The sequence below is a fragment of the Argopecten irradians genome, chromosome 6, assembly GCF_041381155.1.
Source record: "Argopecten irradians isolate NY chromosome 6, Ai_NY, whole genome shotgun sequence".
Taxonomy (NCBI): Eukaryota; Metazoa; Mollusca; class Bivalvia; order Pectinida; family Pectinidae; genus Argopecten; species Argopecten irradians.
The window spans coordinates 13810398-13828269 of record NC_091139.1 but is presented as its reverse complement, the minus strand read 5'-3'; the positions used below and the strand labels follow the sequence as shown (position 1 = coordinate 13828269).

Here is a 17872-nt window from a genome sequence, read left to right as displayed (position 1 = left end):
TTAGTACACTAAATAAAACTAGCAATATACGGTTCATTGATTAAAGATTTTTTGAACACCACAAACAACTAAAACAACATTTTTCTAGAAATAATTTAATCCATGCATAAAAGATGCACAAACTAAATAATCATCTTAATAAAAGAATTTTCATACAGAATTGATATTTATACCTTAATTAAAACATTTTCCACCAAACAATCATGGCACACCTTTCATCAAGACTAGTAAATTCTCTTTCTGAACCGTTCACTCAACATCTGTCTTCGTACATTTTTCAATAATTGTGAAAAAAATTCCCTTTCGGAACCGCTCGTTCAATGTCTAGTCATTATGTACATTTTCCCAATAATTGTGGAAACTTGTAACAAAGTTTTACTAGTAAATCTTATCTAAATGTTTCTCATTTAATGCCATTAAAATTGAGGTGAAGAAAACTCATTACATGTGTTGGGTAGGTCAAAGTACATGTGTCCTACGTACACTATCACAGTTTTGGGGAGGGAGGTTCACCTCTGTAGATATACAGATACGGAACCAGGAAATTTTGACTTCAACTTGATATAAATAAAATTACCATTTATTTAACCGAGAGTCTTTCATTTTAACAAATTTTGATTTCAATTACAACAAAATAACGACTCCTGTATGATGTTCATGTAAAAAGTCATTTCTTAAAACTATTTTTTTCTCTCTTGGTAATCAAATTTATACCAGTTAGGTTGTTACAGTGATAATTTAGTGCTAGGGGCCTGGGCCTTACTGCCTCATCTTAAAACACAACCACTTATTTGTAAGGGGTTCATTCAATTACACAGGCAAAAATTCACGAAAAACGGTATTAAATACAACAACATATCAAATTGTCTTTAAAATAAATATTGCAAATATTTCAGTCTTTGAAAATGTCCGAAAAGTTTGCACACAGCTGCCATAAGACATGTTAATATGTGGTTTATATAAAGTACGATCTTTGTTAAAAGCAGGCTGTACATTCTATTCTTCCTGTGTTGCATAGTATATATTTCTCAGTACAGACAAGAATAGTGTTCATCCATTCAGCTTAGAGTACGAGATCTTTGCTTTTGGCCGCTTTCCTTCTGTTTCCACTTCTGCTTTTATCTCCTCTGTGTAGAAAATACTGTATTTTCTTTCGGTAGCCTCCGACTGAAAAGAAATTAACAATCATCCATAAAATTGAAGTACAAGTTTATTTGGGCAAAACTTATCAAAAAATGTTCATGGACAATCTATCAATTCTATATTCCAAAAAAAAATTAACATATGCAATCGGTTTCATAATTCAACTTAAATTAAAATTAACTTTTTTCAAATGAACTTTAAAATCCAATTCAAATATATATTTTTCCTCTGAACATATTAATCTTTATCATGCATAATTATAATAAGATGAATCATCTATGATAATATAGTAGATCAATATTTACATATCTTGTTGTTTCTTGTCCTTATTTAAATGCTTTATTACTAGATAAATCAAGTTTATAAATCTGTATTGTTTGTTTGTTTGTGTGATTATTTTAACGTCCAATTAACAGCCAGGGTCATATAAGGACGTCCTCCCATGTATGCAGTGTGTAGCGTGTGTGAAATGCGAGGTGCATGTTTTGGGAGAAATCTGTATATTATACAACAGATTCAGTAGTTGCCTTACCATTCTTGCTTTAACTTGTTTTGGAAGATCTTCATCCAGAGACCAAACTTCTTCCCTCTTGAACACTCTGTGATTACCATCTGCAAACTCAACCTAGGAGACAAATTATACAAATCTCAACTCCTTCCGTCGAGTACCCCCTACTCAGATTTTCTATTAGAGAATAACTTTCATTGAGGTTAAGGAAAATGTTGAATAAAATTCATATTCAAGAAATTTATGTTATTTGATATTTGAACTCTGAATCAGTATAACACGAACTCTGAATCAGTAAAACACAAGGCTGAAGTCAAAGGTTACATAATGAAGTGATTTCAGTTTATATATTATGTCAGTGCTTTTTGGTTCAAGAAATTGAAGCTAAGGAGCATTTAATTTAACATTTACTTCTTAATTGAAATAGTTGCTTGTAACAAACATAAGAGTGCTGTCTATCTCAGGTTTTACACTTAACTGTACATGTGTACATCACAAATGTTTTGGCCCTTACTGTGTACATCACAAATGTTTTGGCCCCCACCGTGTACATCACAAGTGTTTAGGCCCTTACCGTTTACATCACTAATGCTTTAGTCCTTACCCTATACATCACAAATGTTTTGGCCCTTACAATGTGTATTACAAATATTTTGCCCCTTACAGTGTATGTTACATTTCTTGGCCCTTAACATGTACATCACAATTTTTTGGCCCCTATCATGCACATCATAATTTTTATTTTGTTCCTTAGTGTACATTACATGTGTTTTGGCCCCTACCATGTACATCACAAATGCTTATGCCCTTACCGTGTACATCACAAGTGTTTTAGCCCCTCTGAAGGTAGCACCATACAGGTCTCCATCTGTCCATTTGATCTGGACATGTGTACCAGCCGCTGGGGGACCGAGCTCTACTTGGTGATTCTGTATAACAACCAAAACAAATTCAATGAAAATCTACAAAGAAGACTAGAACTACAGAATATGACCCAGACAAGCAATGAGTCGAAAGAAATTGGCATAAGCTACATAGCAAGGCGACTGAAATTTTTGACTTGGGTCATTGCTTTCTTTTATGAGATATCGAGGCCTGATAGGGCAATGGAAACCAGTGAGGACCATACAATCTGTGGTGGCCATACAATCTGTGGTTACCATACAATCTGTGGTGGTCATACAAAGTATATTGACCATCATAAATTTATACATTCTTATCTGTAGTATACAATGATTGGAACTTCTATAACCTTTGTTATTTGACTACTTGAAGTAATTCATAATCATTACAATCAGTATCAAATAACAATCTTCAAGTTAAATTCATTGATTGATGGTAAACATATTTCTTAGAGAAGTTCTAATTGCAGGCTGCAAAAGGTAGACGCTGTCACAGCCACCTTGGTGTTTATTGTATCCAAAATGGTTGAGTCTAATTAAAAATACTTCAACATTCCAGAAACAGAATGGATATGGCCTTGCTCTGACATACTGTAAACATTTCAGTGCAGTCACATTGTAGAGAAAAAGCGAAAGAAGTGTAAAGTATGATTTATTGGTGCAGATATAATTCTGAGATTTCATTGGTTCAATACTGGAAATACCACTTTACAAAATTTAGCACTGCAGATGATTAAGTGCATCAAAGACAGCACCAAAAGCATTAAATAAAGCTACTGGTACATTAAGTATGTTTGCAGTACCTATATACAAATCAAGGGCAATAATCACTATAAATCAGAGGAGAAATTAACAGTTATTATGAATACATACATCAATATCCTCCGGGTAGAGGTCGTCGCTGAAGGAGCCGTCATCAAAGTCAACCGAGTAAAATACCTGGTTTGTGACTTTCAGCACATCTACAATATAGTAGCGTGTGTTCTTGTGTTTGGCATATACCCTGTCTCCCTTCTTCAACTCGTTCAGTTTCCTCTCTCCCTTTTATACAAAATCATAATACACATTGAAATATAGAATTGTTTAAGGAAACCTGTATATTTTTGTTTATTCTATACTTAATTCACGGTAGTATTATACATTATTTAAATATATATGTACAATATATCAACAGAAAGAGCAAATGTCGGAGAACAAAATTTTTTTTGTGTTTTTAATTTATATTCTAAAGTCATGAATTTGCTTTGTATATTTATGACCTGTTTTAATATTTATGAAGTACAACAGGAGTACAAGATACGCTAGTTTTTTAAAATGACCTACAACTCCAAGATCTCACCTTTCCTTTTTCCTTGTGGCTGTGCCGTGTGCAGGTATTGTAGACAGGAAATGGCCAGTCACTGGTCTCGTATACAACTCCGGCAGCGTAGGCACAGGTCACATGAAAGGAGGATGTACACCGACCCTGGGAGCACTGAACACACACCCCAAACGTCTTCTCACTGTTCAGTAGAGGGTTACAATAGTAGCACCTCTGTAAATAAACATATAGGCCATTACAAACAAATAGTAGTACACAAACTATGTACTAAACCCCCTCTCCCAATACAGAGGATTCCGCTTATTTGCATAGGTCATTTTCCAGAAGAAAATATGCAAATAACCGGAGTATTCGAATAGGCGGAGATGACATTTTGCACCTCCGTTTGACCCCACACATACACAATGTATGTATGTGAATAGGCAAATAGATATCGTTTCGTTTACTTGATAAATACGTAAATTATTTACACTTAAAACGAACCACAAGTAATTATTTTCGAAGTTGTAAATCGATTTTAATTGTTTAATTACAAAAAAATATTCCAATATTAGATCTTTTTTACGTTAGATCGACACGTGAATATTTGAGAAACAGCTAAACGATCGATATCAAATGCAATTAGATTCTACTAAACAGGATTGGATTTGTGTCTACAATTCTAAACCTAAATAATAAACAAATTTACGTACATTTGCCTGGCAAAATGAACTTACGATCGTGATTAAACTTCAAAGTGCCGATCAACTAGTAGTGTTGCTTTTACACATGTGCATATGAATTCGAAAATGGCGGCAGGTGATGAAGCCATGCGTTCACTCGACCTAAATGTCTTTTGAGAATTCTCCCTGTATTGTTGATCTATTCGGCGAATAGCTTGATAACATTTCAGAAATTAATGCATATTCAAGTAGCAATGAAACAATTAACGTAGCAAGTATCTTTTGTATCCTAAGCTTACATACTGTACGAAACTTGCGGTAGTCATTGCACGCCGACTTTGCATGCTTTTATGTCTCGTTCAACGAGACGCTTGATACACACATGTCTGTCGTAGTCAACAAGACTCTGGTTGAACGAGACTACTCATGAATGGAGATTGTTGTAAAAAAGCATGGTTACTCCAACCGATCGCGAACTAAGGTACGTTACGTTAATAAATATAAAACATATTTCAAAGTGCAAATGCTTTAATTAGATGTTTGAGTCAGTGAATATACTAAAGTTATGATCAACCGCTGCTGATGTAAATCGTAACAGCGTTGAATACCTTTGCAGATTCATGCATAAAATAACAAGCCATACGATAACGTTAATCTGTTACCAGGATGATTTCTAGTAAAAGCGAAGTATTTTGAAACATATATCGGCGAATTTCGCTAAAAATATATTGCAAAATTGAAAAATATTCGATTTTATTTTCAGAATTTCCCAAATATTTTATTCAAATAACCGGAGGTCATGTAAAAGTCTATGCAAATACACGGAGTTGAAAAACAAAGATAAAGAAGGAAAAAATCAGGACCGCAGAATTTTATGCAAATAACCGAAATATTCGAATAACCGTTATTCGATTATGTGGAGTCCTCTGTACATATCTTTTACATGCCCACACCGTCAATACTAATATGATATTGTTGTCTTTGATTTGTGAAGATTTTGATATTCTCTACAACTACCCCATTGTTCCCTAATTCCATTCAGTTCACAAAAAGAGTCAGAAGATAATATTGGAACTCTTGCCCATTTTATATAGTGCTATCTCAGTGAAGCATACTGTCAAACAGTTTTAACAAACTGAACAACAACATTTACTGATATCATTATATGCCATTTAACATATCTAACTATAGACCTATTTTTAAACAGTGTCTTCCTGATTAATCCAGTGAAAAGACAGCAAACATAAAGAGCTAAACTCACAAGTTTTGATCTTTCACTAGTAATTTTGTAGGCATTGATGGGTTCCCGCTTTTGGATGTTTTCAAACTTCACTTCCGGAATGGATAGAGCACAGACAATATGAGCCCATTTACCATCAGATGTGGGTTTGAGGGCGCCACCTCTTTGGCAGCACAAACAGCACTCCTACAAAAGGAAAATGTCTAACATCAGCTGGTACATTCCTCTAGAATCGCCTCCTACACACATTCATATTCATTAATACTTTCCTTATACGGAGGTTACGAGGAGAAAATACAACAATGTAGGTAAAGTATGATTAACCATCGATTAGTCGCACCTTCATGTGATAGCGATGTCAAAAAAAATCACATCAAAATATGATTAAAATCATCAGAAGGTAACACTAATCAAAAGTAAACTTTACCACGTCATTTTGGTATCTCAAATTCAACATATTCTGAGACATTAAAAGGACACAAAAGTGCTTAAGACTGGACTTTTTGGGTATAACAGATATCAGCACTAATAGAATACTTACTGCAGAGAACATCTGTTTAGTACAGCGAGTACATTTCCATTTCTTTGTAACGTCTGACACTCCGTAACAACCTGTAGTAAAAATTAAAAATCAGTCATTGCTATCCTTATCAAAACTCAGTCTGTAATGTATCTTGAATGTTAAATTTTCTAATATCTTAATTAAATGTTTCAATATTCTAGTGTAAAAAGGCAGGAGATTTGAGAAATGCTTATTTTAAAAGAATTGAATGTTTAAAGAAAATTTAAAATGTATTTTTTGTTTATGATATCTTTGTCGAAAAGCAAAGGCAAAATTAACTTGTGGTTACATTAAACAAGGAATTTCTACATATCGCATAAAAAATTACATACTAGCATGAACACAGATCTTGCACTCCTCGCAGGTTAGAAGTTGACTCAGACCATCATTGTCCAGCATCGTGTTGAGGCCCAGAGGCCGAGGATTGTCTGCGCTACATGCGAAGCACATTTCAGGAATCATAGGTAAAGACCGCCTGACCTTGTCTTTTTTATTGCCCTTCTTTGGTGGGACGGAACTCGAGCTAAAGCACTCGTCGGAAAACTTCTGTAAAATCAAGAATGAATGATTTACATTCTACAGAGGAACAGGAAAACAGATGACAAGTATAATGTATCTACACAACAAGCACCTGCTTCCCAATTACAGCTCATGTGAACATGATCCACAAAATAATGTAAACCAATTAATTTCCGTATGCGATTGAATTTCACGTATTTCATTAGACTACTAGAAATCAGGAAAATAAATCACTGCGAGAAAGCTCCAGGTTAATTACATAAATAAAGACGTTATAACTAGAAATCGTAAAATTTATTGCTACGGAAAAGAATTTTGCACTTGCAATTCAGTAAAATATGTATTCTTTACAAAAGTTCTGTTCAACACTTTTTTTTATCGTCAAACTATCCAGCAAAATGATATGGCATATTGATTAACACATATATACTTACAGTGAAAGGTTTAAATAGGACACAGACAACACAGTGGGGCTCTCTGCTGGATAGAGCTTGATTAAATCTTTTCTCAGCTTCAAAGTCAAATGGCAAGTGCTGCCATAGTTCCTTGATAGGCTGGGCCCATTTCTCTGTCATAATGGCATCTGGAATCTCAATACTTTCATTCAGATCATCTGCAAGAGAGAGGATAAAATTAAGTCTACTCAACTTTTTATATCCCGTGGATCCCAAATTAAGTCCTTTTATAATGTATATCTGTGTTGGAAAGCTTAAGTAAAACAAGGCATCCTTGAGTTGCGGCAATGTAGTTTAAAAAGGCTTCATAATACATAGATTGACAATACTAAATGCATCAGCAAATAGTTTGTAATGTAATTACAAAGTATCACTGCAAGTACATTCTTAACAATTCAAATGTAAATCATTAATGTTTGACAATAGACAGCATTCTGTAAGAGGCAAATTTTTTTTGGTTTAAAATACACAATTTATTGAAAACCCTATTAGAATTGGTCTTATTTTCCATTATAATGTTTCATACACAAAAACCCATACCTCTGGTCTCTTTCTTGCTATCCACATCCTTTTTAGACTTCGCTTTGGCCATCTCTCCTTTGCTGGGATTTCTGGTTCTACCCGATTTGTTTCCTTTGGTTTTCTTTTCCTCAGGTGATGACAAATTTCCGTTGCTATCAACTATCAATAAATTTTCTTTCTTCTTTTTCGCTGTAGGTTTCTTCACTTTTTCTTCTTGACCATCTTCCAGTGTTGGCTTCAGAGGAGATTTAACTTTTTTGTTATTCTATACAAAATATAAAACATGTAAACTAGATCCTAAGTTGTACAATTTGTCAACAGGACTTAAGAAGACTTACCTTAACAATAATTCATTATCTAAAAACAATCTCTCCAAAAGCAAATTATTTCTTTGCAAATTTTAAAAGAAAACTTAATGATGAACCATTAATTTCCTTCTTTTTTTTTTTTAAATACTTGCCTGCAGATTTTTATTTGCAGGATCTGCCTTCCTTGCTCTCGGCTTTTTACCAGAGTTTCCAGAGAAAGCACTATAGCTTGTTGTTTGTATCACAGTCTGATTGACATCTGGACTTGATCCAACCATTTTGTAAAAGTTAGCATGCTTTGAAGGGGACTGCGCACTTACTTTATTTCCTGAACTTTTCTTGGACACGTTTTTCTTCTCCTTTGGCGAAAAGTTTTCATCAGACCCACTAGAACTTTCCTTTTCAATTACCCGCACTTTAGTTGGAGATTCCGACGCGTCCTTAGATTCACTGTCTACTTTGTGTTTGCCTTTCTGGCCAACAGCACCACTGGGTGCCACGGTAGACGCCTGAGAAATTGGCACAATAGGTTGAGGTACAAGCTGGAGGACCTTATTTGGACTGACAATAGTACCAAAGGGCTGGTCCGAGTCCTGCTGGGTCGACTTGAGCCCACTGTTACTGTAGTTGTGGACTGAGAGGGCATCAGTCAGCACTGTGAGAGAGGAATCTTGCGTAGACAGACAGGACGTAGACACAACGGGAGAAAGTAAACTGTTCTGTGTGGACATGGTGGTTGATGTCAAAGATGAAGATGGAGATGACACAACGGTTTTGAAATTATGAGGAGTCTTTGGATCAACTTGAAACACTTTCTGAGTAGGATGTATCTGAGTGACGCCTTGTAACAGAAACTGAGTTGTCCCAAACCTAGGTTGTCCTCCGAACTGAGGCAGTATTTTTGTTTTCTGAGTGAGTAATGTAGGTTGAACATTAGTCTGATCACTGACAGCGCCTACTACAGTTTTGAGAACATTACCATTAGCATTGACTTGACACACCGCTGGTGTAACTCGTGTGACAACAGAAGATGCTGTAGGAGACTGAATAATGGGCACAGTTATCTGTTGTTGTCCCACTTTTGTAATCAGTGACCTTGGAGAAGCTGTGGTAAGAAGGTGCTGCTGGGATGCTGGAAATTGTTTCTGGGTTGGACTGATAACCTGGGGTGATGCTGCTGTGGGCAGGGTCCTTGTGATGATCTGTCCAGTGACGGTTGTGGGCAGCGCTGTCACTACCTGACCTTGTACCGTTGTGGACAGTCCAGTAATCACCTGTCCTGCCACTGAGGTTGGCAATGGCGTTATCACCTGCCCTGCGACAGTTGTGGGCAGTGCTGTGACCACCTGCCTTGATACAACGGTTGGAACAGCAGCCTGAACCTTACCACCAGTTCCTGACTTTGGTGATAAAAGCAGAGACACCCCTCCACCATTAGATGCTGGCACCATATTAACAACATTGACTGTCTTTGTTGCCTGTGCTTTTGGAATACTGACCGTTTGCTGACCAACCTGGATAACTTGGCTACCTCCAAGAGCACTACTCACAATGATTGTATTAGGAAGGATTTGCTTCGCTGCCTTTTTACCACCTTTGAGAATTTGTCCGACAGTGAGTTTGCTGTTAGTTTTGATTCCCCCACGTTCAACTGTTTCCACAGTTTGGCCGCATGCGTGAGGGAGAACCTGTGAAGCCCTAGTAGTGGTAGTTATAGACGGAGTGCCAGTAGTACCACCAATAGGCTGCGGCGTTTGCATCACAGGTATATTGACTAAAAAAGTCTGCTGTTGTTGATTGGCAGACTGAAGGAGAAGATTCTGTTGCTGTGAATGTTGAGCTATACTGGATAAAGGGGTGTACATGTTTGGACTGCCAATGGCATGAGAAGGAGATGAATGGCGACCAAGTGTCTCTGTACTGGTAACAAGTGGGCGAGATAAACAGGTTGTGGATGGGCTCCGGGTATTGTCAAACACTGGCCCATGTGTAGGTGAGGTTAACAGGGGTTTATGTTGCACAAGACTTGTCTGTTGTGACTTCGGAGAATCAAACGATAGCTTCTTCTGTTCCTTTTGACTTTGACTAACTAACTTTGAAAATGTCAACGAGTGCACTCCCCCAGAAGGAGATGATAGAGAACGGCTAGGAGAATTAGAAGATTTCCTAGGAGGAGTTTTGTCAAGTCCACTCTCCTGTTTCAGATGAACACTTTCTGAAGGAGGTTGGTGTTCCTTTGTGTCACTAGATGCGGAGGACACTGATGATGAAGCTGAAGATTCACTAGCTTTAGTCTGCTCTTGTCCATCTCGTTTCTTGTTCAACATGCTTTGTGCTAATTCAAATGCCTGATTAAAGCTATTAAATAAATTGTGTTGCGGTCCAGTGAGTTTGATGCTCTGTTTCAGCTGTTCAGGTGTCGGCCAAACAGCTTGAGAATCTACATTAGAGCTGGAAGATGATGGTCCCGCTACTGGTTCATCTGTTGCACTAGCAGGAACAGTGGTTTTGGAAGAAGACAGATGAGCTGTGATTTGCTTTCTAACGGGAGAGGCAGAACTCTGACTAATTTTGAGAGATTCTGGAGGCGAAGTTGAAGTACTTGCAGTTGTAGCAACTGATAAGTCCAAAGCTAAGTCAGCATCGGTTTCCTCTTTAGTTTCAGATGACACGGTAGCTGTATTGACAGTCAATGTTGTATTCGTGGGCAAAATACTGCCAGGCCGAGAATATGTGTTGAGCAGAGGTCCATGTGCTTTAACTGGGTTTCCTTGTGAATTTGATTGAATGTTGGGTTCACACTTGACATCTCTGTTCTGAGCTGCGAATAAATCCTCAAAAGAAACACCAGAAGAATGAGCGAATGGTACTTCTTCACTCTTACCACCAGAGTACATTACTTTGTTACTACAATTTTGTAACATCTGTTGCTGTTTAATCCATCGAATGGTTGGCATCAGAAAGTTCAGTCGGTTAAAATCGGACTCTTCCTTTACTCCCTTCCCAGTAGAAGTGGGTGAGGGGTGATTAAGAGGAAGGAAAGGATAAGCAGGGTGTGGTTGTTGGACTTGTTTCCTCCGTTTTGGCGGGGAATTCCCTTCCTTTCTGGATTTCTTTTTTGGGACTACTATAACATGTTTTGTATCAACATTCTGTATTGCCACATTCTCCCCAGATCCAGTACTTGATGTAGAAGCATCACCACCTTCATTGGGGCAGAGTTCCTTCTTAATGATCTTACTTTCCTCTGACTTCCGTTTACGTTGTTTCACTTTGACAGGGACACCATCAACAATATGAACAGGTGGTTTTGGAAATGTTGGGTTGTTGGTCACCAGTGACTCGAATGCTGCCTGAAATGAACTTGGGGTAGCTTTCTTAGTAGGAGCAGAAGCCTTCTTTACATCCTTTAAGTACATTGAAATTTTCTTTTTAGAACTGTCCGATTTGCTACTTTTTTCATCTGAAATACTGTCATTGCTTTGTTCATTATCATTTTCTGCCTGTTCATCGTCTTCTTCCTTTTCAATACAAATTTCATCGTCATTTTCTTCTTTCTTGATTTCATCTTTTGAAGAGTCGGACTCATCCTTTTCCTCTTTCACACTTCCCTTTTTCTTTGGTGATGCAGACTTTGAAATAGGATGTCTTTTTGACACAGTTCCCGAGTTATTGGCAATGTTTTTATCCCTGTAAATACAAAAGTAACATTTAGTATTGCACATCAATATATGTCATCAGCGATATTTTTGAAAATAAATTTAGATAAATTCTGCATATAAAAACTAACAAGTTTTATTTTAAAACTAGTTCAATAAACCTATGGTGTCGTTTGTTTTCTTTTAAATCTGATAAAACATAGGTTTCTATGATAATTGTTTGCTTTATAAGTTGGATCTATTCCTCAGAAATTTTGAAATCTTTTTAAGTCATCAATACTAAATGGTCGACGACATAGTCCATTTTCAAGCACCAATATAGAGTTTTAAAACTACAAAACTCACTGTATTTTTCTCCCAACATTCCTAGATCAGTTCCCAGTTTTAACCAAGAGATTTCTAGTCTACATGCCATAACCTTCAGAACAAGTGTAAACAATTATATGATAATATTAACACACACTCTTTACAATGTCAATGAAACCATTAATTTGATATATGTAAGCAGTGGACCTGCAATCAAGTCACTGAGAAAATCTTCATATCATTTTCTCATGTCTATGAAACTAATAATCAACATGGATCTATCAAGAAGATTTGGATATTTCAATCCTCTTGAAAGATCAAAAGATTTTAAGGTCAGTATTTCCAGCTGAAATCCCTCCACTAGAGAAGAGAAATCCCTATTTACTTGTCAGAACCATGTAAGATTATATTAATTTTAATACACGTTGGAAAAGTGAAGTATTGTGTACCTGTGTTTATATAACTTGCTCTGATCATCCTCTGGATGCGGGGCAATGTCTTTTCCTTCTTTCCACAAAGCATAGCGGTCTGGTTGGAATCTCATCACAAATGTATCCATACTAATTTTGACACCATCTTTACGGCACTTACACTGAAACAAGAAATACCAGTTAGAATTTGCTGTCAGAAATCAGAAAATGTATCTTTTTCATTTTAATAACATTACTTTAATATTTACAACATTCAAATACAATGGGAATAATAATGTACCATGTGATATCTGATAACATTTGTGAGGGACTATTGTTTCTACTGGTGATGGAATGATGTCAAAAGACAATATCCTGCAGCTAATATCATTTCAGCGGAAGATTGCTAAGTTACAATCCACCGCCACTGGAAATACTAGTCCCGTACAAACGTTATCGAGTATCATGTGGTACGTGAATTTGTCCTATTCAATCAGCATATACCAACTTAGTTAGTTTTCATCAAATACCAGCAATAATAGGTAAATTCCTGATATTACTCCAATGTAAAATTAATATTTTAAAACTCCAATAGTGAAAACCAACAAAAAATATTGAAATTTTATGGTTCACATAATATTCAGTTTTTGCATATGACAGATTTACCACCCTGTGGGTAGGTATCCATTGTGATGTCAATGTTTTGTGAGTGAATTTCATATTGTTTTCTCTGTAAAGTTTGACATCACACTCACAAATAGATGACATAATAGTCAATAACTACCAACAAGGGCAGATAACTCTGTAATATACTGTTATCCTGTACCTGTAGACACCTCTTTCCATACTCAATCCATCTCTCTGTAGCAAAGTTGGTAGACTCAGCACAGTTAAAGCCGTGGTTGTAGCCCTGATGGTAGCCGTACGGGAAGGTGATCATGAATTCTCCAGCTTCTTGTGTTATCTAGAAACCAGAAATGATAATGAAATTCAATAAAAAATAGCTTAAATACAAATGTATGTAAGTATACCAATATCACGATGAATATACACAAACTCACAAACAAATAAAACAGTAATTTAACTTATTCACCCCTGGAATTCCAAAATGGATCAATCTAGCCTTTGAACTAGAAGAATCTATATGCATCATCAGAGGTGAATGGGTTAAAAAAAGCAAGATTAAATTGAAATCAATGTTGACTATAAACAAAGAAGACAGTTCCTACCTTGTTAAATGGAATAGAGTATTGCTTCAGTATAGCCGGTGATATCAGGGTCATTTTGTGCCTCAGGAAAGCAGGACAAGCTTGGGAGCTGCTTGGAAAAAATCCTGGAAGGAAAAATAATACATTAATACTGAAAAACTGTCTTCAAGTGTTTTAATGTTATCTTCCTACTTAAATTCATCAATATTTGTTTTCATTATATTGTCAATTTATCATTTTTATCAATAATCATACAACAGCTGAAAGTATATTACAAGATAATGGTGACTGACTCAAAATCTTCACATCATACTGTACTGAAATATGTCAATTAATCATTTATACTACTTTAAATCCTTTGAAGACAGATTCACTGTTGAATTTTATTTACTTTAGTAGTGGAAATTCAGAAATGGAAAAATGATACCTACTTCAAGAATTCTGAACCCTATCTGTTGTTTTTCTTTTTATTTCATATAATATAAATATGGGGCAAAGAAGTAATTCCAACCATGAAGATATCTGATACATACTGCTGATATTACTTTTTTGACCCATATTGTATGAATACAAATACTACATACCTGATGCGAGTCTTTCCAATCTTCTGCCATGTTCCGGGGGTACGGCATACCAGGATTTCGGGGCACCAAAGTGTAGGTAATTAATACTATACAGATCCATGTCCTCTGTATGCCAAGGGAACGTAGTTTTCCACATACCAAAGTACAGGTATGCTGTATTGACTCCCTCGATCTTTATACCATAATCACCGGCCACGTAATCCAGTATGGTACCAAGCTTGTTGATGTTCCAGTACTCCTGATCGGTATCGTAGATACTTCCCGAGATGTCTGCACCATAAATTGGATTTACAAAGGTGATATTCTTCCAGTATTTCCTCTCCAATTCATCAAAGTCAAAGTGTTTAGGTGTCCGATACCTGAAAATTCATACAACAGATCTCATAAACATCATTTAACGGTAAACTAGCAGTGCATCATTTCAAATGTATAAATATTCACACCATAAAAAAATTTGTTTACCATCTGTACTAAAGATAAATTCATTACAGTGATAAAGTTTTTCACCATTATGATTACAGTATAAATGGGTTTAAACAATATCTGTTCACAGGAAATGATAACTATGCATAGCCAAACAATTGCAGTAGAAATATTTTTAACTAATACGCGGGTTTAGAGATCCCAAAACGATGTGGGTAAAGTACAAATTACCATCCTATTAGTCCCACCTTACAGTGATCAGGACGTTACAAAATTCACATCAAATGATGATGTCAAATTCACCGGAAGGTGGCACTAATCCAAGTTAAATTCCACTTTACCACACATCAATTTTTGGATCTTGTAACCGAAGTATTGAAAATAATAAAGCAAGTGTTTTATCAACTTAAATGAATTTCTAAAACTGTCTTCATTCTTGAGAAAATTTTAGCTAGTTACCTGTCGCTGTTTGCTAACTTTTCAAACTCTTTGATAGTGAGTGGTTTCTTCTGTATGTTGTACTGTTGGTAGAGACCCTGACAGCCTGTTACCACCTGTGTGATAGGTGCAGGTATTGTCATCTCCAGGTCATCGTAGCCAGCTCTCCTTGGAACCCATTCTGGTGGCGGTATCACCTGGGGACACATATAATTCAATGCTTATAAACAAAATCTTATGTCAGAACAGTTTGGGAAGGTATATCATTGTTTTGACAGTAAGAAAGATTTATTTTCTCATTATCATATATATTTAACAGTGAACAGTTCATTATTATTTAAGCTATACCAAAGGAATCGTATCAATTGTTCATGTGTACCAATACAGATAAATGTGTGAGAAAATTTATTTGATATCGCATATAATTCAATAGGTGACAATTTAATTCCTGAAGGAGTAAAAAGATTTCATCTGTTAGTGGTACTATCAAAAACAGTAATTCTTTAGCCAGGTTTTTGTAAACAGACCTGTCAGACTTATATGAAAACCAACCTTTGCCACACCAGCCTTGTGTGCCCCACAGGATTCCATGTAGGACACATATTTGGCCATATCCTTGAACTCTTCCATGGTTGGCCTGAAAACCATGATTTTTGGGGTATTACTCCCTCCACTTGACGACTCCATGTTGTCAAGTGGTTTCTCTTATTTCACTCCAATGTAAACCTGAAATGACAGACAGACATATATTTTTAACATTTATTGATTTAATGGAAATACTACACACTGCATTACAGATTTTGATTATAGAGCCATTCAGGCTGATGTCACACTGGTCAGAACAAAAGATTAGGCCATGCCCACTGGTGGTCTATAAATTGGCTTGGGTTTAGTAGAGCCATATAGTGAGAAAAATACAGGTAAGTTGATAAATATTGACACAGAAGTGTCAGCGAAAATTGGAAGACATCATTGGAAAGGGAATTATCCCATCTCTATTTTGGTGTATGACATTTAATGATCAGTCGGAAAATAAAGAAGAAATCATTTATAAAAAATTTACACTGTACAGTAATACAAAGCCAAACCATCAAAGTTAGACCTCCACTGGGCGGAGCTTTACTGGCCATTGTGATGTCACTATTTATTACTGTATGAATGGGCTTATAGCCTGTTATATCAGTTGTTGACTTGAGAACTTAATCGGTGAATCCATCAAAACCATCATTTTGAAAATCACTTTTAAGAAACCATTTCGAAAAAAAAATAAAATACCATGTTATATTTCTGTTTTTAATCAAAGAAAAAAAACCAAATCACCCTGAATTACATTTAAGAAAAATAAATTATTCAAGATTAGAACACATCTGAAGAGTTCCATCTTTAGTTTGAACCATTTCACTTTCAGAATTTTAATTTTCAGTTAGTTTTTGCATTTTGACAGTTGTAATGATCAATGGCATATGATGTATGTATTCTTTTGTTTGTACTCTTTAATCTATTTTAAATTCTTTACGATCTACCCAATCAGGGTCATAAAATATTCTTTGATCAGATGGTGTACGTGACAATCGAACACTTTCGTCTTGTACTCTTGGTGTATAACTGTTGACAACACTTTAACAGGGATAAATCACTCTGTCTAGCGATGATGAAACAATAAAGATATCACAATGAGGAAACTGTCATTACATTTCGATTCCACAGAAAGCTAAAAATTCGCATTAATTACCAACAAAGTAAATTGGGTCCATATATCGTGCAGATCAGGCGTCATGCATGATTGACCTTCACAAAAGTAGTCCCGTTAGACCGATTATGTTTTGACTAGAGCCATAGACAGGCATTTACACTATACAAGACACCTAAAACTCCTACAGCATATCATTAACACAATATCAACAACAACATAGATCGTCTACACATATAAAGTAAGCAATTGGCTATGCCATTTCGCATCTTTACCGGCTCGTGGTAAACTTCGGTCAAAACAGGAAGCGAACATTGAATACACAATATGGCCGACAAAACCAAGTCTTTGGTCGGCCGTACAACACCGTTCACATGTTTTCGTTATTATACAGGCGAACACAAAATTTATCAATATATAACATCGAACATCACTTGAAGCAATTGACAGGTGTAAACAAAAGAGTAATCATGCTTGGAAATACCACTCAAAATGCTAGTGTTTACAGAGAAGAGATAATCAAACACGGACAAAATCGACCTTCCGCTCAGAATGTAAAAGATAAATGGCAGCATCAGTATTATATCTATTCTTAGCAATATATGATAATTTTAAATAAATCCGAAGAGTATTCGACCTTACATCAATACATATCTTACCTTCAAAAGATCACTTAATCATGCAAAACTCGTAAAATAAACAAAAACATCGATGCCGAACATCAAGTTTTGTTGGAGTCATGGTTGACCTGAAGACGTTCGCAAATTCCAATTCGCATCGTAATATAATCCCTTTACATATAATGAGATATTAAACGGATTTTGATGATGTCAATGAAATTCGTGTCATCCCTCTATTTAAACATATTCATATATATAAAGAAAATAAAAATAATTACCAGTGACGAACATTTATATTTTCTGATGTGTTGTTGCGTCAGTGCGTATGAATTGACGTTTATGCATAAATTATCAAGATTATTTCTGTAACCTGTTATAGTCTGTTTCAAATA

The 17872-nt window shown here is 35.8% G+C and overlaps 1 protein-coding gene across 5 annotated transcripts; it reads right to left on the bottom strand.

Annotated features, from left to right (window-relative positions):
* Nucleotides 1-79: 79 nt before the first annotated feature.
* On the bottom strand, nucleotides 80-17828 carry LOC138325059 (lysine-specific demethylase 4A-like). 5 transcript variants are annotated; one of them, XM_069270430.1, is made up of 18 exons: nucleotides 17759-17828; nucleotides 15723-15896; nucleotides 15192-15367; nucleotides 14310-14668; nucleotides 13747-13850; nucleotides 13344-13481; nucleotides 12557-12699; nucleotides 8295-11832; nucleotides 7853-8099; nucleotides 7292-7470; nucleotides 6671-6884; nucleotides 6318-6388; nucleotides 5798-5962; nucleotides 3893-4087; nucleotides 3427-3594; nucleotides 2464-2580; nucleotides 1676-1768; nucleotides 80-1167 (listed from the first exon to the last, which is right to left on the bottom strand). In XM_069270430.1, the coding sequence occupies exons 2-18, from the start codon at nucleotides 15855-15857 to the stop codon at nucleotides 1051-1053; spliced, it is 6159 nt and encodes a 2052-aa protein (XP_069126531.1). In that variant the 5' UTR covers nucleotides 15858-15896; nucleotides 17759-17828; the 3' UTR covers nucleotides 80-1050. The 5 variants fall into 5 exon arrangements, with proteins under 5 accessions (XP_069126531.1, XP_069126530.1, XP_069126532.1 ...); XM_069270429.1 differs by lacking the exon at nucleotides 17759-17828 and adding an exon at nucleotides 17520-17674; XM_069270431.1 differs by lacking the exon at nucleotides 17759-17828 and adding an exon at nucleotides 17520-17674 and having other exon boundaries at nucleotides 7853-8069.
* Nucleotides 17829-17872: the final 44 nt, after the last annotated feature.

Bases quoted from the DNA above. Each gene is read 5' to 3' on its own strand.
- LOC138325059 (XM_069270430.1), bottom strand. From the start codon at position 15,857: ATGGAGTCGTCAAGTGGAGGGAGTAATACCCCAAAAATCATGGTTTTC. The intron at 15,368-15,722 runs GTTGGTTTTCAT...ATGTGTCCCCAG, and splicing joins ACAAGGCTGGTGTGGCAAAG to GTGATACCGCCACCAGAATG. The intron at 6,885-7,291 runs GTAAGTATATAT...TTGATTTTACAG, and splicing joins TCCTATTTAAACCTTTCACT to AAGTTTTCCGACGAGTGCTT.